Source organism: Poecilia reticulata, linkage group LG15 (assembly GCF_000633615.1).
Source record: "Poecilia reticulata strain Guanapo linkage group LG15, Guppy_female_1.0+MT, whole genome shotgun sequence".
NCBI classification, from domain to species: domain Eukaryota; kingdom Metazoa; phylum Chordata; class Actinopteri; order Cyprinodontiformes; family Poeciliidae; genus Poecilia; species Poecilia reticulata.
Window position 1 is genome coordinate 23,043,554 of NC_024345.1, and position 20,899 is coordinate 23,064,452.

General features: G+C 39.7%; 1 protein-coding gene across 4 annotated transcripts in view; it reads left to right on the plus strand.

Annotated features, from left to right (window-relative positions):
- Nucleotides 1-20,253, plus strand: part of cpeb3 (cytoplasmic polyadenylation element binding protein 3) — a 46,030-nt gene extending 25,777 nt beyond the window's left edge. For 2 of the 4 annotated variants that reach the window (XM_017309092.1, XM_017309093.1), the window contains 7 exons: nt 35-61; nt 997-1,164; nt 2,458-2,547; nt 14,984-15,102; nt 15,871-15,985; nt 17,516-17,697; nt 18,869-20,253. In XM_017309092.1, the coding sequence (XP_017164581.1) occupies nt 35-61; nt 997-1,164; nt 2,458-2,547; nt 14,984-15,102; nt 15,871-15,985; nt 17,516-17,697; nt 18,869-19,096 (929 nt within the window). In that variant the 3' untranslated portion in view covers nt 19,097-20,253. The remainder of the gene's footprint in view (nt 1-34; nt 62-996; nt 1,165-2,457; nt 2,548-14,983; nt 15,103-15,870; nt 15,986-17,515; nt 17,698-18,868) is intronic. The other 2 variants (XM_017309094.1, XM_017309095.1) reach the window with 2 other exon arrangements.
- Nucleotides 20,254-20,899: the final 646 nt, after the last annotated feature.

A 20,899-nucleotide genomic window follows, 5' to 3' on the forward strand; every position in this document is an offset into this window, starting at 1 on the left:
TCCCTCCCTCTCTCCCCTCCATGGCGCTGTCAAGCAGGCCGGAGCTATGGCCGCCGACGAGGTAACGTGTTCTGCTTCCCGAGCCGGCCATGTTTTTTTTTTGTTGTTGTTGTTTTTTGCAGAGGCTGATTTGTTTTTGGGGTGTCTAATTGTGGTGTCACTATGTGGCTTTCATCTGTGCTGTGGTTGAATGGAATCATGCTAATTTTGACGCTTTGTTTTCCATCTTGTGTCTTTAATCAAGAAGGGGGTGAAAGGTCATCGGTTCTGCCTGAATTAATCTTGTGTTGGGCGCTGAGGGGGGGGGAGCGAATCTCCTCCCTTTGAGTCGGCTTTAAAATAGAAACAATGACAAACTAAACTCTTAATCTTGTAATCTTTTTGTTTGAACTGATTCCAAAAATGTGAAAATCAGAAATGATCTTAAGGGATCTTCCAGTTCGGCTCGTCGGTGGCTCGATGTGCTTTCTGTGGAGGAAAAGCTGCTGTGTGACGCAACATTTCCATCCTGCAGGGATTCCAGCTTTGCAGAAAATAATGTCTGGCTTCAGTTGCTCTCCACAAAAAGTCCTTATGTGAAACAGAATTAGACATTTTAAACGTACAATTGATGACAACAAAGTCTAAATGTCTAAATGTAAAAGTCAAATCAACCAAAGATTGCTTTCAGCTAGAAAATTAAATAAAACGGGTTAGCATTTTAGAAATTAGCTCAGGAATTATATATATTTTTAAACTTTTTTATTCATTCACAGCTTCTCTTTACATGCCTCTGGTTTTTGCGATTACTTTTGTGGAAAGAAACGCTGCACAACGATCTGATTAGAAATAAAGCTGTAGTTTATGAGCTTTAGCATGAATCTGCAGTAAAAACTCACCGTCTCTTCACACTCTGACTTCACGCTCTCTTTACCTCCCCACTCCTCCTCTCCTTCCTCCTCTCTCTCTCCATCTTTTCTGCTGTTCTTTTCACCTCCCCCCCCACCCCCCCCCCAGGTCGCTCCTGTCTCTTCCCCTTTGAGGATGGTTTCCTTGACGACGGCCACGGTGACCCCTCCCTGACCCCGGGCCTGAACTCGCCGACCCGCTGTCAGAACGGCGAGAGGATGGAGCGCTACTCCAGGAAAGTGTTCGTCGGAGGTCTTCCTCCTGACATAGACGAAGGTAAAGGAAATTTTTTTTTTTTAACTTTTTATTTTCATTTTTTTGCAGCGAGTTTCACCCTGATGCGTATTTTGCTCATTTTTCCCAGTTGGAAACTTCCCAGAACACGCTGTAGTTTTGACTTTTTGCCTGTTACAGTCACGCTGACATTTATCAACTCCATTTGCGGGCACATTGACACTACACTGCAAAAAAATACCCTCCTGAAACAAGTTAAAAATACAAAAAAACAAAACATTTTTACATGTAACTAGTACAATTTATCAATATTCAAGAAATATTGATCTAAAAAAAAAAAAGCTTCTGTATCTTGTTAAATGGTTTATTTTGTCTTTTTTCAAGGGTACTGAGAAGATTTGCACTAAAACTAAATGAAAATACTTGGCAGGATGTTGTGTTTTTGCAGTGTACACATGCCAGCAACATTAGTTTTCTACATAAGAGCCACATCTCAAATTGGTTTATGCACTTTAAAATTTTTATAATTTTTGTCAAATAATCAACTTCTAATTTGTAGTTGTTACCAATTGTACTTACAGACCCTGGTACAATAATCTGTTTTTATATTCAATATGGATGATGGTACATAATTTGTACAATCGGCGCTAAATAACTTTTCAGCAAATTACAGGAGTTTATTTTAAGTAAATAATTCTTTATAAATGATGAAAAATAACTCGTTCTATTCTCAGATTACTTGCATACAATGTGGTGAAAATGTTTTGTTACAAGTGAAATAATCTGCGAGTGGAACTAGAACTGGGTTGCTAGGCAACAGGTTAGGCTTGTCTGGCGTTGCTAGGTAACGATTGTGAAAGAATCTGCCAGTGGAACTAGAACTTTTTCTCCCATCTTTAGGAATTATTTACTTAAAACAGGCCTCTATATTTTGCTGAAAAGTTACTTATAAGTTAGTTTTGTCTTATTTCAAGTGTATTTAGATATTTGCAATAGAAACTATATTAAAATAACTTTGTGAGATTTTGTGCTTTTGCAGTTCATCACCTTCCATCCGGAGCTGTTTAACTTAAAAGAGGCCCGTTTACTTTCATATGTTTTAAGCGCATGCTCCACTGAGTAAAGGCGCATTACGTGCTCTGTGGCGTCTCCGCAGCCCGATTCAGCCCATTTCATGTTTAATGCAGCGGCTGCTTGCCTCAAGAACTGAGGGGGGAAAAGAAAAACAACCCTCTCAATGTGGCGTTTCGCTCCACATCGAGTTCTTGCTTTCACTGCCGTATGAGAAAGCTCATCGCGTTTCACGTTTTCTTCTCCTTGTTCTTCCCCCCACAGAGGAAATCACCAACAGTTTCCGCCGCTACGGGCACCTGGTGGTGGATTGGCCCCACAAAGCTGAAAGCAAATCCTACTTCCCGCCTAAAGGTAACAGCAGGCTGTCCCGCCTTTCGCTCATCGTGGACATGCGTATCAATAAATATCGCTGTGGGTGTATCGCTTGCAGAGACTCGTGTTGCTCCGCTCAAGCTGGGCAGCGATGCAGGTCTCTGTTTCACTTCTGTAGGATTTAACTATCCAGCTGGAGTTTGGATTCAGGATCCGTTTCCTGAGGAGTTGGGAAATCATTTTTTTCTTTTACGCTGAGATTGTGTTTGTTTTTTCCTATGACGGAGTATTGGGTTCATTGTAGATATAAAAAGTAAGAAGAGTAAATATCCGCCAAAAAGACTCAGAAAATTTAAGATTAATCTGATAAATTTTCTAGAAAAAGCGAGGACATTTATAAAAAGTCCAAAATGGGCTTAACAGGAGGAAATTTATTCCTCCTCTGTTGTGATTTCTAGAAAAAAATATGGTTTCAAGTTTAAAATTTTTGACATTCTGAAATTTTCTGAGCTTCCAAAGTCGAAGATTTTTGACCCGTTGAACTCAGAAATGTCCACGTTTTTTCTAGAAAATTTGTGAAATCTCTAAATTTCTGAAGTAATTTTTAACCTTTCAAACTCAGACATTTATAATTTTTTTCTAGAAAATTTGTGAAATTAATCTCAAAATTTCTGAATTTTCTTTTAGCAAATTTTCAACCTTTCAAATTTGGAAATTTCCACAATTTTTCTAGAAAATTTCTCAGATTATTGTAATTTCAAATTTTTTCTAGCAACTTTTGGAGCTCATAATTTCAAAGATTTTTCATGGAAAGTTTCTGAGACTAACCTCAGAATTTCAGATTTTTTTTTTTCTCCTTTTGTCGTAACTTTTCAACTTTTGGATATCATAAATTTCAGTTTCTCTAGAAAATTCCTGAGATTAATCTAAACATTTCTGAGTGTTTTGGTTGAAATTTTCTCCTTTTCTAATAATACGGAGTCATATTAGTGCTCTCTCTTTAAGTTTCTGTGCTGCTCCTTTTTGCGTGGAGCTGCAGTTTGTGTCGTTATGAATTTACTCTGGAAATAATTGGCATTCCATAGGCAGTTAGTAATACTGGAGGGCCTGTGAATATCTGCCAGATTTTCCTCTCCCCATTATTTTAATTTTATTCTCAGAGGGATTATTTTGAATCGCCTCTCGTAATCCAAGAGGGGGGGAATGCGGCATCCTTTTAGGGGAATGAATGAGCTTATGGCAGCTGGAGGACGCCGCCATGTAAGGAAGGAGGCGGATGGGTCCGCTCATCTGTGCAGTGTTCATCTCTTGCTTCTGAAACTTCCCGTTTAGCGTCTCGCTCTCCGTTTTGTCCGGCCAGCCATCTTGGAAAGGTGACAGAAGCCTTGCAGCTCATGGCTTTGGGATTTAGAGCAAAGTGCGTCCAACGCCTGTGGGACTGAGAAATGCCGAGCTGTGAAAACATGTCTGACCCCTTAACTGATTTCATCTGTTTTCACCGTGTTGTGACAAAATAAAAAAGAAGCTGTTCTTAAATAATGGCTGCTTTTCTAAAGGAAACAGCCAATTAAAAATGGATTTGTCTAAACTGCCGTCCAGCATTGGATCCAACAGTCGTTTACGTCGCCATGGAGGAATTTTGGCTCACTAAAATGTCTCTTTTTTTGAGCTTGAATGACCAGTTTTAGGTCGTATCTTAGTCAGAGTTGGATCCGACTTTGATTAGGCCACTTTCTTTGTTTGATTTGTATCTTAACGAAGCAAAAAACACCATCAGAAAAACACCGTGTTAAGCTGAACTTCTTTGTTTGTCCGTCAATTTGAGCAACAGTAAAAAAGTTATTTTTAAAATCTGACATTTCATTTTCATTCTGTTTAGTTATTATTCAACAAGCAGAGCAGATAATCCACATCGTGTCATTATTAAGTTGAATTCATTCAGATTTTCTCTGCAGTGATGAAGTTTTGAAATCAGGTAACATTTCACCAAATGATCAGAAGTTGGCAAGACTCTGTGAACATTGCCTGATCCAGCAAACACTCCCTTTTATGGAAGAATAATCCTGCCATCGTCTCTCTGATGGGAATTTTTGTTACGTTGATTGATTTTAGTGAGCTCCGCAATGTTGTGTAAAGTTGAAAATGTGTGAGTGCACCGAGCCGTCGGGTGTGTGTAATCTGTCAAAATGACAGATGGCTGTCGGATTCTTTCCGTTCCCGTTTAAAAAACCCATCAAAGACAGATAATATTTGATTTCAGTTATTTTGGTACGTGTTGATACGATAGCTGACAAGCGAGAAATGCAAAGCAAACCAACTCGTAACTCCAAAACAAATTCGAAAATCAAATGACACAGAAAATGCTGTGAACAAAAAATAAGTGGAAATTCCACAAAAAGCAAAAACAACTGCAAACTTGAAAACAGAAATCCTCCAGACCACTAGGGGGAGTAAAACACTGCATGCTTGAAAAAGTAAAACGTGAAGTACAACGCTCTTTTTCTTCCTGTACGTCCCGTTAAATCTTGACCGAGAGTCCCATTTGATTTGGTGGTCGACTCCCCCTAGTGGTCTGGAGGACTTCTGTTTTTGTTTGCAGTGTTTTTCTGTTGCATTTGTTTGTATCATTCATGTGTTTGGAGCTCATTTTTCCGTTTGCTGCACCGTTGAACGTGTGATGACTGTCAACGTAGCATTCTCCTTCTGAACTGCTGATAGTTTTACTCCTTTATGTCTTGGAAAATTTCACCAAGACGTGTCGTGGAAACTGTGAGATGGGACTTCATGTTCTTTTTGGTTAGAGGTGGTTTTGCCTCACACTGATGATTTTTTTCCTATTGTTGAATCATGATTGCTGATCCTAACTGAGGCCTGCAGTTCTTTAGTTTTTGTTCTGGGTTATTTTGTGATGGGTTACTGGTTTTGCCTGCCGTTCCTTAAAAGGTTCACGACTGTTCCATGTTTTCTCCATTACTGGATAATGGCGCCAGTTGTGGTTTGCTGAAGCCTCTTAGAAACGGCTTGGTAACCCTTTCCAGATGGGTCAGTGCAGTACTGGGTTGGGTCATCATAACAAGGTGGTCCAAAACGCAGTTTGACATGTCAAAGCAACGAAAAGAGCTCAGGTTTGGTTCGACCAACAGGTCTTAATTATCAATACTGGATTTTTATTTATTTTTTTGCTTGGTTGTTTATACTACTGGTTAAACTCAACTGTAATCAAACTTCGCTGCGCAGAAGAAGAATATAGACGTCACACTTCAGCGCCCTGTTTACGGATGTAATAACGGCGCCACCTATGGATCAATTTTAATGCATTTCTGCCCACCTTATGATGGAGAAATATTGTTTGATTAAGATAATCAAGCCAGTGTGGTTAGTGACAATAAACCAAAAGACATGAATAATCACAGCTAATTTCTATAGAAGAGGATTACAGCCAATAAAAAAAAAGTTTCTAATTCTGTGTAAATCCAAATAAATAATCAAACATTCTACAATTATGTTGTTAGTGTATGAAAATGATCACATACGTTTCGTCCCTAAATTTTATAGGATTTATAAATGTGAACTTTATCCAGATTGAAAGACTGTCCCGAATTTGTTAGGTAGGTTTGAATTTTAAGACTAGATTTGCCTGATGGTCCATAAACATGCTAAACAATTTCTGATGATTCTGAGGAAAAAGTCAGAATTCTGAAAGAAAAAAAAAAGAATTCTGGGAAACATGGGAATTCTGAGAAAAAATAAATTATCAGGAAAAAAAGGAGAATTTTGAAAAATTAGAGATTTGAGGAAAAAAGTCAGAATTTTCTGGAAAAAATCAACAACCCTGAATTCTGAGATTTTTTTTTTTGTGTTGCTGTAATCCTCTTCCGTAAATTGCCATATTAAGATAGAAATTACTTTTGTTCACATAAGGACAGGAACAAACAATACATAAAATAAAACAAAACAATCTCCACTCTTTGCTAAAAGATGATTTAGGCAAAAAAAAAAAAGATGACTGAAACATTTAAATGCGACAAGAAGCGAAAACGGAAGGAACCGAACAGGAGGGACCCGTTTCGCTCTGCCAGGGATCTGCAGAATGTGCGTCCAGAGCCTGTTGCGCATCCATCCAGGCTTGACCGAATGGAAGATAACTGTCACTTTCCGCCCTGCTCCTCGTTAAACTGCCAGCAGCGTGCGCCTGTGCCGTTATGAAAGTGTTTTTTGTTCAGCGGTGACTCATACTGTGGCTCGGTCGGGCTCCGGGGGCCGGGCCTGGACTGTTTTGGTGTTTGGGATGAAGGTCAGGCGGAGACAGAAAGTTGATGCCAAGGCAGGATTGTTTCCCCTCAGCTTCTTCTTTCTGCTAATATTGTCTCACTCTCCAGTAACAGATCAAAAGACGTAATAAAAAGTGTTGCTCTGATGTAGATCCATGAACTGAGATGAATGTTCTGTCGTTTTGTTCAGATAAAATTGTTCTTTTATAATTGCAGGAAGTTTAAATGCAGCGTTCTGTTCAGAAACCTAAAGTCCTTTCATTATTTGACTCAAAATGTCTGCAGGCTCGCGTTGTTTGCCCAGCCTCTCTCGTTCCCTGACATCCATCACTTCTGTTTACAGACACAACAAGCTGCCCTGCGGCATTAAAAAAAGCAACGTTGGAGGACTACTGTTTGCTGGAGGCAACAACAAATTTAGCTGCTGGTTGGAGCAACAAGTAGCTCTTAAAAATACAGCAGCAGGTGGAGAGCCAGATGAAACTTAAAATGAGAGTAAACATTGAGTTTCATTTCGTTTGCAGGTCAAGGCCGTGACTCCAAACCAAGCAGATAATGAGCCGTTTAGTTTATTAATGTAGCACCAACATGTTTGATTCATCCTGCATTATATGTACAGCAGAATTCATGGCCGCTAACTAAACGAATAGCTGTGCTAAAGCGCTAATCATAAATATTTGTTCCGCTAAACCAATGTAGCATTTAGCAAAAGCTAATGCTAAATTGCTAACGTCCTCAATTTAACCATGTTGATACCCACAATGCATCAAAACCAATAGAAAACATGAGAGCAGGAAACAGAACCGCTGCGTAATTTTGAACCACTTCAAAATAAGAGCATGAACAGAAACATTTAGCTACCTAAAGAAGTTTATCAAACAGCCACATAAATTAGCATTAGAAGTTTATCTGGAAAAATTGCCACTAGCTTCATCAGTGTCTCAATCCAGAACAGAGACAAAGTGGCGTTGGACCAGGCGTACTCTCTATGAAATTTGCTTAATGGGAACAACTCAATTTCCAAAAAACTTGTTTTTCTGTAAGACATTTTTACGCTAGGTTGAGGTGGTTTTGAAATAGATTTATTTTGCAGAACTGGAAAAAAACATCGCATCATGAGTCACTCGATCAACAACCAGTTGTTACTGCTGGCAGAAACGACAAACAAGATGACAGGAAGTGGTCGGAGGATGACGGTTTGTCTTTGTTTTTTTTTATTTTTTGTTGGACCACCTGCAGCTCACAGCGTCTCATAGTTCATAGAAAGTTGTCATTTGAACGTGTTGAATCTGAAGCTCTTCTGTAGTTTCCCCAAAATGTCGCACATGTCGTCGCTCCCAAATATAACGTTTATCGCTCAAACGCCTGAATAAGACGCCAACGGCTCCTCTGATGGCTGAATTATGAATTCATCTCATGCGACTGCGACATCCATCGCTACCGTGAACAAGCTTATTCACATGTGATTGTAATTTCATTTAATTTTTAATGGAAACACTGCAATTGTGAAATTGTGGGTTTTTTCCCCCTGATGTTGGCAGAATATAAACAAAAATTTGTAATGGAAACAGAGCTAATGACTCAATGTGGAAAAGAGACAGTGAAACAGAATAACCAGATTGGGAATACTTTCTGTAAAGCAGTGAGTTCATAAAGTTAAAAACCCATCAGACGGAAAGACATTGGAAAGCCACTGAAGCCGAGCTGTAGCCACTGATGCTCAAAACCGATTCCTTTAAAGTACAAGTGAGAGTCTGTCGCCGTCGTGCCGCTGTCGCTCAAACTGCCTCCCATCATCCAAACACTCATTGCTATTGTTGGCGATGAGCTTCAGATGTGAGGGAGCTATTCTGGTCTGTGACTTGGGGCAAAAGGAGGAGGAGGGTGGAAGGTCTCGTTGTGTGTACAGCGTCGTTTGAACTGTGGAAGCTGTAAACTCCCGAAAAACGCTTGCGTCACACAGCAATAACCGTACCTGGAAAAGGTTACGACTGCAGTGTCCTTTGCCTGCAGATGGTCATGATCAGCGTTTTATAATTTAGTTTTTATCACACCATGAGTCATTCAGCGCAGAGGTCTCTTCTGTGTACTGTTATATCTATCTGAATAGAGAGAAGTGCCCCAGTTTCAGTGCTAAATCTTCCTCCATTACCCAGGCTTTGATTTATCTTTTCCCCTGTTGTGTTGGGATTACACTCTGAGTGACTGCTTCAAATTGAGATGATTAGCAATGCTTGATTTCTCTGCTTTATCCTCAAGTACTTTCCAGTTTCTCTAAGCCTTTGAGGTTTTTCTCACCCTCTCTCTCTCTCTCTCTCTCTCTCTCTCTCTCTCTTTCTTCAAGGTTATTCTGTCTCCAGTAAAGTGAAACTTAAAGGTTAGAATAAGTCTATGGGCTATTCAAAACATGTTCGTCACATTTTCTGCACAAATATACAGCCATACATCTTTGAAAAGCAGAAGTAGAGCCTCCTACGCAACCAACAAGAATGCAGCAAGCTGTTTCTGGATGTTAAGTCAATAACAAAACACTTTTCCAGAAGCCATTATACAGCGGCAAAACCAGCTGACCAAATCTGCTTGGGTTGCTAGGTAACGGGCGGAATTCCACTGGAGTTGCTAGGTAACCGGCTGGGCTGATTTGTAACTTTACATTCGGAAGGTTTTTGAAACGACTCACTTTCCGGGCACCAAAAAAAGGGCTGGGGGGTGGTGCTTTTTTTTTCTTTTTAGGAATCATTAGAGGCGCAAATAGAAGTACAGAAACGTGGAAAATGTAAATTTTAACTTAACGGGTCCCCTTTAAAAAACCATAGCATGTAGAAGCGTGTTGTTCAGGTGGCGTTATTTCTGGAGGTTGGGCGCTTTCTGCGGGCCTTGTGCTCGTTGGGAACCAATCCGCAGACACGTCTCAGCTGCTGAGATAACCCTGGACTTAAATGTCACCATTTAAGCCGGAGAGGCCAGCAGCATGACTCGGTCAGTCGCCGTATCTGGTCATCTTTGGATTAGATTTCCGCAAAGTCAACATAACTTTCACTTGATGAGGTAACGGGAAGACTTGGATTTCGATCTCGCGCTTTGATGTGCCAGTGGAAAGATGTTTGCGCTCTGCTAAGTGACTGACCCCTTGGTGACTTGGGTGTCGTTTGCACCGACTGAGCCATGTGGAGTAGCAGGGGAGCAGCAGAATAATCTAACTAAACTTCATTCAGAAACACTTCATCTAAAAAATAAAAATGAACAAAAGATTTAATTTAACGCCAACAGGGGTGCGTGACCTATCTGCCTGGAAGTGGAGTTCGAATTCACTCATTTAGAGTCTGAATCTTATATTAGTTTAGAGATTTTAGTGATTTATTTCAATTGTACATTTCATGTAAATTTAATAATTCTTCACTCATTCCCTCAGTCTCTCTTGGCTCCACCCACTTTGGTGTAATCGCACGCAAAGTTTTTGTTGGTAAAATTCATTACTGTTGCTCTGTTATTGCTGCAACATGGAAAGAAACCGTTAAATAATGAACATTAAGTTACTTCTGAACACATCAAGACTAACGAAGTGTCTGCAGAGAGTGACATCTTCTGGTAATGTGGCAATATGTCGCCTCCCCATGAATCAGGAAGGTATCCGTCCAGCTCGTTGCTCTTTCATGGTGTACACATCGCCTTACTTAGCAGGCGGTGCTGAGAGCTCAGGAGGAAAGCTTTCTAAATCGCAGGCACGAGCCACTGCAGCTGTTCGCTCTCCTCCCGTGGCGTAAGCCTCCGCACTGCGCCAGGCTGACGGAGGCAGACACATCCTCAGCGGCGTCCGGACTGAATATCAGCTCAGATTAAAGATGATGAAGTGAGTCACATCGATTTGGAGAAACGCTAATGTTTACTACACATTAACAAGCTGCTGTAAAGAACCCCCGTCCACACATACCATTACTGATCTGTTCCTTCTGAAGTTTCAGATAATCAAACAAAGCCATTGCATCTTGGAGAAATACCCAAAACAAATAGAAAATACATTCAAATGATGATTTTAAGCGCTTGAAAAAACATTCAGCCAATAAGTTCATATCTTTTGGTGACTGGAAAATGAGCCAGTTCAAAAACCCCCACACACTCTGGGGGCACAGCACCGTTACCTAGCAACACCGGCCAAGCCTAACCCGTTACCTAGCAACTCAAGTGGAGCTCCAGCACGTTTGGTCAGCTGGTTTTACCGCTGTACGTGCTGTACAATGGCTGCTGGAGAAGATATCCAGAAACCACCTGCTCCTTGTTGGTTGTGCAGGAGGCTTCACTTCTGCTTTTCAAAGATGAATGGTTGAAATCTCGATATCTTAGAATTATTTTGTGCAACATAATGTAATCCACAATTAGACAGTCTACTCACTTCTGCCAGTTTTGAGCTCCTTTCAGAATGAGCTGTTTTTTTGGCAGTTGTAGCTGCCATGATGCCCAACTCAACATTTACACTCGCACATAAAAATGGCTGCAAACCAATGCGCAATTATGCAACCGTACATCTTTGAAAAGCAGAAGTGGAGAATTCTGCACAACCAACAAGAATGTCTTTCCTAGCAGCTTTAAATCCAGCTGACCAAACGTGCTGCAGCTCCACTTGGGTTGCTAGGTAACGGACTGGGGGTTGCTAGGTGAGGGGCAGAGCCTGCAGATTTGTGACGTTACATTCTGAATGTTTTTGAAACTTTCCAGACACCTAAAAACATGAACTTATCCCCAGAAACGTTTAGTTGTTTCTTCTTTTAAAGCTCTTGATCTGTTGGTCGAAGCAGTCGAGACCCAAATGAAGCACAAAACTGTTAAAAATGGGAATTTTTGCGCACCAACTCCCGTTTCTAAGCCGAGAAAAGTGCAAATATTGTCTCTCGCTGAAGCGGCCTAGTTTCAGTCGGTGGGTTGGTTCAGTTGAAATCGGGGGTTTGTTTCACCTTCAGCGTCTTTTCTCCACTTCCTGAAAGGCTCCTGCTCTCCAGAGCCTATTTCTGAACGTTCGGCTTGTAAAGCCTCATTCATTCTCTTCCCACCTTTCCTTTCCTGTTTTACTCTCTTTTCCATCTGCCTCTCCTCCTCCCTCCCCCTCCGGGTCACAGAACATGTTGTTCTCTCTCAGACTGGAAGAGCTGCTGGCTAGCTCTGCCTTTTCATGCCTTATTTTTACCCCGTTTAGGTTTTTCCCCTCTCTCTCTCTCTCTCTCTCTCTCTGAGGGGCGATGATGTCGTCCTAAACCTCAGATTTATCCGAATGACATCCCGTCCTTACATAAGCGTCAGCCAGCTGATGATGAGGCAGCTTTCCGGTGTGTGAACCCAATTAGCAGCTGGTAGCGATTTGTGTTTTGTCCCCGCTGTGTAAATAATGGTTTTAATTAATTAGATCCTTTTGGATTATTGTAAACGTTTAATAGAACTGAGGATTGTCCTTAAAGTTCTGGATATGTACAGAAATAATTCAGTTAAATGTCAGATTTTCAGATTCTGTCAGATGTAGAAATCTAATTTCCTCTTTCTTCTTTTTCTCCACTTCCTTTCTTTCTGTCATCCTTCCTTTACTCCTTCGTGTGTTCATGCTTCCTTCCTTCCTTTTTATTCAGATCTGTCCTTCATTTCTTCCATCCTTCTCGTGTCCTTTTGTCCTTCCTTCCTGTCTTCTTTCATTCTTTCCTATCCTCCTTTCTTCCTTCCTTCCTCCCTTTTCTTTTTGTATTTCCTTCCTTTCTTTCTGAATCTGAATGTTTTCTTTTCTCGCCTCACTTCTTTTTTCTCGCTCTCTGCTGAGTCAGCCATTTCTGTTTCTCGCCTCCTTTTCTCTGTTCGTCTCAACGTTAGCAGCTCCACTCAGGAAGGAATGAAATCAAAAATAAATGATTAAAAAAAGACAGCATCATTTTTTTACTCCTCCATTTTTGCACATCGTGAGTGTGTGTGTGTGTGTGTGTGTGTGTGTGTGTGTGTGTGTATAAGTGTATGTGTCCTGGCGCTGCGTCCTCTGGCCGCCCGGCAGCGCGCGCTGCGCCGGGATGTTTCTGATCCTAATCAGCCAATCAGGTCGCCTCTTATTCCCCTGACACATAAACGCCAGCGGGAGTGAACGGCTGACGCACCAACAGCTGCTGCTCTTTAACTAGATCAGCTTCAGGGATCATTTAAGTGCTTCAGTCCTTAAAATTATTATTTTTTTCAAGGTTTGGAAAGTGCTTGATATTCTAACTGCAGTTTTGTAATAAAATTCAATGTAACGTTTGATTAAAAGCCTAAATTTGTGAAGCTTTTACAGTAGAAACCAGATTATTTTCACAACCACGACTACCGATTATTTTTATCATTTATCTTGATAATTAATCGGTTAATCATCAGTATTTTTTTATTTTATGTATTTAGAAATACATCTGCTGACTATTTTTGGATAAACTAATTAATAATCGGTCAGTAAAAAGTGCCTAAAAATAGATTTGGCTAAAACACATTTTGTTTATTTTTTATTTCTTATCTTAAATACATTTGTTTATTTTTTGCACAGTTTTGGTTTAATTCCTGCTCTGATGGTGTTGCTCTTTCAGCAAACTCCCTTTTTTTGAGTCTCTATACTCCAGTTGACTATTAATCGATTACTTAATTGTTGTTTTAATGTAGTTTGCTTTATTCCTACTGTTGAATGTAGAATAGAAACACAAAACGTTAATTAATAGTATCATGTAATTGTGAACTTAAACTGTTTTTAGTTAATTTGTATTGTTTTTGATGGAAAAATGTGAAAACTTGCTTGAATTTTATTGTGGATAAAGTACAAATTCTGCTGACGATGTAAAAATGTTTCAGTTTTCTACTTCTGGATTAGGATGAAATTGAGAAAATAGACTATAAACTCAACATGGGTCAGGAGGAGATTAGATGGTAACTTACCAATTTTAATGAAGAGAAACAAAATGACATTGTGAATGAAAGAAGTGGAAGATATAAACGTTTAGTTTTTATCCATTTCCACTGATGTTTACATCTCGGCTGGATTTTCCTGTCTTTTCTTTGGTGCCTCTAATTCGTTAGATGGATGTTGAATCGGTTTTCTGTCGCTCTGACCTTGAAGGAAGTCTCTGCTCTCGACATTAAATGATGCAGCAGCTCTGAGAAAGTTTCTCTTTTCTCCTTCCTGCACCAAACCCGTCACTCAGACGGCTAAATATTGAACGGTTCCCCTGAGGAGCAAAACACAAAACATGGCGGAGTGAAAATGTCTTACAACACATGAAATAAGATGAAACTAACTAAAAAGTAACTTTTCAGCATAATATGGGAGTTTATTTACAGCCAATAATTCCTTAAGATGGATGAAAAATGTACTAGTACTTTACACCGAGTCAAAATAATGAGAATAAAGTTATGTTATCAGACTGTTGTAATAATACCAGGAGAAAGTTGTTATTACACGAATTAAGTCGTAGTAATACGAGAATAAAGTCCTAATAACATGAGAATAGTCATAAAAGTCACATTATTATGAGAATAGTCATAATATTTCTAGTATAAAGTTGTAATAACACAAGAAAAAAGTTGTAATATTACAAGAATAAATTTGTGCTACAAAAAGTAATGAGTATAAAGTTGTAATGCAAGAAAATATTCATAATATTACGAGAATATAAGAATAAAGTCCCTAATCTTGTGAGAATAAAGTCATAATTCTTCAAGAATAAAATCGTACAACAAGGCATATTATCAGAATAAGTTGTAATAATACGAGAATAAAGGTGCACAACAAAAAGTCTCGATATTATGAGAATAAAGTTGTAATAATAGGAGAAAAGTCGTATTCAGTCAAAATAATGTCAGAGTAAAGCTGTAATATTAGCAGAAATAAGTAGTAATTTTATTATAGCTCCTACAGGAAAAATACTAATTTAAAATAAGGAATGGCAGATTATTTATTTTATAACAAGACATTTTTCCAATGTTAAAAGTGAAATAATCTGCCAGTGGATCTAAACTTTTACATCAATATTAAGAAAATTTTTTACTTAAACTCAGTTACTTCTAAATTAGTTTTGTCTTATTTCAAGTGCATTTGCTCTAGAAACTAGACTTCATGTTTTGCCTGCATTTATTCTCTGAAACTGTTAAATTATTTGAACATGTGATCATTTTTATTTCCTCTGGAGGTCATATTTCCTGAAAATCATTTCTTTTTCCAGGTTACGCCTTCCTGCTTTTCCAGGAAGAGGCTTCAGTCCAGGCGCTGATCGACGCCTGCATTGAGGAGGACGGGAAGCTCTACCTGTGTGTGTCCAGTCCCACCATCAAGGACAAACCAGTGAGTGTTACTGGTCACCTGTCACTGGTTCCTCTGGCAGATTATTTCACCTGCAACAAGACATTTTTTTTCCAAGTTGTTAGTGAAATAATCTGCCTGGGAAACAAATATTTTTCACCAATTTTAAGGAATTGTTGACTTAAACTGAACGGTTAAATTAGTTTTGTCTAATTTACTGGTGTTGAGTTTTTGAATTGGGGATCAAAACTTACAAATTTAAACTACTGGTGGTTCACAACATTTATTAAATCAAAAATGCAAAAATTAGTTTACTGTGATTTTTCTTTTGTTTTTTATTCACCTGCTCAACAATAAACTATAACTTTATGAAATCTATATATTATTTAAAAAGTAAACAGGGCTTCAAACTGTTGCCTTATTAAGAAAAAGAGACAATTTTCACATTTTTTTGGGCATCAATTGTTTTCTGACATTCTTGTGATCCAGGGCCAAACAAAATTATTTCAAGGGCCACAAATGGCCCCCAGGCCACACTTTGGTCACCCCTGGTCTGATTTCTAGTTTCAAGCGTACTAAGAAATTTGTACTAGAAAGAAAACGATAAATATTTGGTAAGATTTTGTGTTTTTGCAGTGTACTGATGATAACCTGAGGCTGATTACAGAACAGATTAAATATTCACTTCCTGCCCATTTTCTCCGTATCACACAGCTTCATGCTAACTCTGTAGCGCTTTCCTCGCCCATATTTCAGTTTTAGCTCAAATGTTTTCCATTTTGTTTATTTATTTTTCTTGTTTTTCTGCAGGTCCAGATCCGTCCCTGGAACCTGAGCGACAGCGACTTCGTCATGGACGGCTCCCAGCCTCTGGATCCGCGCAAAACCATCTTTGTTGGGGGGGTTCCCCGGCCCCTGCGTGCAGGTAGCCCTCCGTTATGAATCCTGCAGCTTCTGCCCCTTAAAGCCTCCAAATGCGCTTCATAAGGTGAACCGCAGCTGGAGGCGGTAATGAAGCGTCTCCCGGTGAGAAAGCAATCCTCGTCTTGGGTTCCCAGGAGGGCGACCCAGAGGTCAACGCGTTAGGAATTCATGAGCTAATGGAAGGTTGAGCCTTTCTCTTAGCGGGATTAGCATCGCTAGCTTGTCTGCAATCTGACCCCCAGATAATTACCCCCAGCAGGTTGAAACTGCTGCTGCTGCTGCTGTTAGTGGGGGACAGGGTGGAAAATTTTTGTTGAATTTTAGAAAGAGGAAATCGGTCAACTACTAAAAATAAAACTGGATGTTTTTTTTCCCCTCTTAATCATTAAAGCTGCATTGCCTAAATTTTACTAAATAGTTTTTGCTGAAACTGTCACCATATTGTGACAGTTTAATATGAGAGTGCTAACTAGAAACAACCAATCGGAGCCAGAAGGCGGGTCTTAGCGCTGTCAATCATCACCCAAGGCCCTGTCATAAATGCCAAGGCTAGTTAGCCTACTGATGACGGCAGATAAACTATTTTCCTGCAACATTAAGTGGTTTCTCCGCCATTACCACATTTACCAAGTCCAGGATCTGAGGTTGATTGGCAGTGATAAGCCCCGCCTCCTGGCTCTGATTGGTTGATTTTGGTCAGGTCTGTTTCATATTAAACTGTCACGACATGGAGAGTTTTAACAAATATGTAAAACCAAACTCTTGATAATATCAGAATAAAGTTTAATATCATGAGATATAAGCCAGAATGTGAGGATCAACCCAGAATATTATGAAAATAAAGTCAAAATAATACAAGAATGAAGCAGCAACGTAGTAATTTTATAATGACTCCTACATGAAAAATAAAAACTTAAAATAAGGAATGGTTGATTTTTTTCACTTAAAAAAACAAATTTTTGCCATGTTGTAAGTGAAATACTCTGGTAGAATTTTTTTTTTCAATCAATATTAAGGAAATATTGACTTAGAAAAGCTCCTGTATTTTGCTGGAAAGTTACTTGGAAGTTTGATTTCTCTCATTTTAAATTTAATAAGATATTTGCACTTTAAACTAGATCAGTGTTTCTCAACCCTGGTCCTCACCGCCCCCCTGTCCTGCATGTCTTAGGTGTTTCCCTTCTGCCACATACCTGAATTGTATCTCTGGGTGATTACCAGGCTTCTGCACCACTTGATGGTCATGCAATCATTTGAATCAGCTGTTCTGGAATAAGGCACATCTAAAACATGCAGAGCAGGGGGGTGGTGAGGACCAGGGTTGAGAAACACTGAACTAGACCAAAAATATTTTGTCAGATTTTTGTTTTTACAGTGTACACTTGCATGTTTTGGCTGAAGCTCTAAAAGTATTTGGATATGTTAATTTTTCCCCCTATAATTCAGATTTTTAGTATTTTGTATTTTTGCAGTGTATTGTAGAAGAAACCCAGTCTTATTTTTGGCTCCGTGTTTTTCTCTCGTCTTCCAGTGGAGCTGGCGATGATCATGGACCGGCTGTACGGAGGCGTTTGCTACGCCGGCATCGACACGGACCCGGAGCTGAAATATCCGAAGGGAGCCGGGCGCGTGGCGTTCTCCAACCAGCAGAGCTACATCGCCGCCATCAGCGCCCGCTTTGTCCAGCTGCAGCACAACGACATCGACAAAAGGGTGAGCGAGTTCACCAGAGAGAGAGAGAGAGAGAGAGACGTTACCGCTGCCAGAATAGAGCTGCAACTAGTTACATTTACTCAGTTACTTGAGTAACTTTTTTGAAAAAAATGTGCTTAACTAGTTACTATGCAGTACTGATTAAGAAGTATTTCTATCACACCTGCAGCTTTTGTTAAAGTTTTATGTTTTTTAGTGAGAAACTGATTTGGAAAAAAATATTTTTTGCCTGATTTTGTTACTTTTTGTTATATGAATTATTGTAATTTTAAAATATCAAAATTTCTACTTTATATTTTGTGGTCATATATCTGATGATGTCTGACTGATTATTTGATCAGTTACTCAGTACTTGAGTAGATTTTTTACCAAATACTCTGTTACTTGAGTATATTATTTCCTGCTCTGCCAGAAGCTTCTCTGCAGCCTACAGAACCGGAAGGCCCGGCCCGGCCCGGCCCGGCTGTGTAATCACTCTGCGTCTCGACAGATGTTTCAGGTTGCAGACACATAGAGCCGGTTTAATTATAGTAGTTCCCCATACGTGAATATCCAGCCGCGCCGCAGCTCGCTTATTTTAGTCGCACCGGCCGATTGAGACCGAGACAGACTGGGCGTCAGCCAGGAGGGCGGGCCGGCCCGGTCCAGCCGGGTCCAGCCCACCTCAGCTAACGTCGTTTATCTTCAGTTGGGGGCGGCAAGGGCTTTATTATGAACACAAGTCTTGCACAATAACAGCAATTAGGAGAGAAAACTGCCAAAACACGACATCTGATCATGTGTTTTTGGTCTGGATTCTATTGCAGATAAATTGGTTCACTTGAAATAAGACAAAAGTAACTGAAAAGCAGCTTTTCAGCAAGAGATAGGAACTTGTTTTAAATCAGTAATTCCTTATAATTGATTGAAAATGTGTCTCTTCCTTGTTCATGTGAATAATTTTATCCTGCTATCATGTTAGAAACAAAAGAAGCTCTTATATCTTGCTGAAAAGTTACTTACAAGTTATTTTTCTCTGATTTCAAATGTAGTCAGATAGAAACTGGGCCAAAATTACTTGATAATATTTTGTATTTTTGCAGTAATTTTGTGACCATAATTTGTATTTTTTTGTTGATTTTTGTCAGGACTTGTTGAACTCTTGACGACCTCTCTGCGTCTCCCCCTACAGGTGGAGGTGAAGCCGTACGTTCTGGACGACCAGATGTGCGACGAGTGCCAGGGCGCGCGCTGCGGCGGCAAGTTCGCCCCGTTCTTCTGTGCCAACGTCACCTGCCTGCAGTACTACTGCGAGTTCTGCTGGGCCAGCATCCACTCCCGGGCCGGCCGCGAGTTCCACAAGCCGCTGGTGAAGGAGGGCGGCGACCGCCCTCGACACGTCTCCTTCCGCTGGAGCTGAGGGCGGCGGGGTCAGCGGGGGGGGTCACGGATCTGCACTATCCTCCACCCAGATGAAGAAGAAGAAATGGCAACAGCTCCCGCCGGCTTCACCCGACATGGAAAAAAATGCGAAACGGATCAGATTCTCGGTTCTGAACTCGTTGTCAAAGCTTTGTGGGGAGGAAAAACTCCACCGGCTTACAATTTGCACTTTGGCACAAAGTCTCACTATAAAACACCCACACACACGTACACACACACACACACACACGGGATGGTTCGGTATGTCCCCCCTCGGGACCGCTCACGTATTTAAAAATACACATAGCTCTATTTTTTTCGTACTTATCTAGACGTTAAATAGATGGTTTAAATTTTATGCAACAGGAGCATGCACTTACTTTGAAACAGCTGTAGTTACGTTGCCCCTCGTTAAAATCATAAAGAAGAATAAATAAATAAAAAAACTACCAAAGGCTAATTGAATAAATGCAGAAGATAGGCGGCATCAGATGTAGCAACAATTACCAGCTCTGAAGACAACTGATATATTCTCTGTAAATGTTAATACCTCACAATCAGATTAGTTTGCGTTCAATATCTAGGTCTTTATTTTTATAATAACATAATTTTTTTTTTGTGTAATGTAAATGTAACTGCTGCGGGAGCTTTGCTGCTAAACCCCATGGTATGAACAGATACCTTAAGTACTTTATTTTATTTTCCCAGCGAGGAATTCAGAAGCAGCCGGCGTTTCAGGACGACGAGTTGTCTCAGGCAACGATGGCCGACGTTTGGAGGTCAGGGGTCGCCCCTAACTGCATGTTCTAGTCAGGCTACTGCATGCAAAACACTTTTTCAGTATCATGTCTGCAGGTTTTTGTTTTTATTTTGATTCTGGCCATGTTTTGCACAATGCACTGCAAGCCGTGTTGCACCCTGCTGAAGGATTCACACATCAGATCGCTGAAAATTTGATGGTGTTTTACTGGGATTTTATAAAATTAAGACCAATGGAAAGTAATTTATGTAGTAGAGGAAATTTGCTAATTAAAAATCTCAACAGGTGAACGATGGAATATATTCCGGCCCCCAGATATCTGAACATTTCTTTTTGCAGAAACAGAAAATCTTACCAAGTATTTTTTTTGTCTTGGTTAAAATAAGAAAAAAATAAACTTGTGAGTAACTTTTAAACAATAAACAGGATCTTGTTTTAAGTAAATATTGATGAGGAATGTCGGATTTTTTCCACAACATTTTTCTCATGTTAAAAGTGAAACAATCTGCCAGCGGAACTAGAACCGGGTTGCTAGGTAACGGGCTGGGCTCTGCCAATAGAACCAGCACTGTTTCACCAATATCAAGGAATTATTTACTTTAAACAAGCCTCTAGATCTTGTTGAAAAATTACTTGTAAATTATATTTTGTCACTAGAAACTGGAGCAAAAATACTTGGTAAGATTTGGTGGAGTTGCAGGATGCTACTTTCTTAGTGCATCTCTCAGATTTTCACATTTAGATTGAACACTTGCACTGCACCGAAATAAAAATATTTTTTGGATTGATAGCGATATCAATATTAATATTGGATTTACGTTCAATAACCAATATTTACAATTGGTTATTGGACGTTTTGACACCAGTAAAAAAAAAAAAACAATTGCCAAAACCGAATGTCTGTAAGATGAAAATAAATATAAACTTTTTTGTATTTATTGGGCCGATACCAATATGTTTAAGAAAATTAAGTAATTTGAGGTCTGAAATAAAATTACTAACTGCTGGACGCTAATATTTAGGTAAAACTGGTTTTTATTC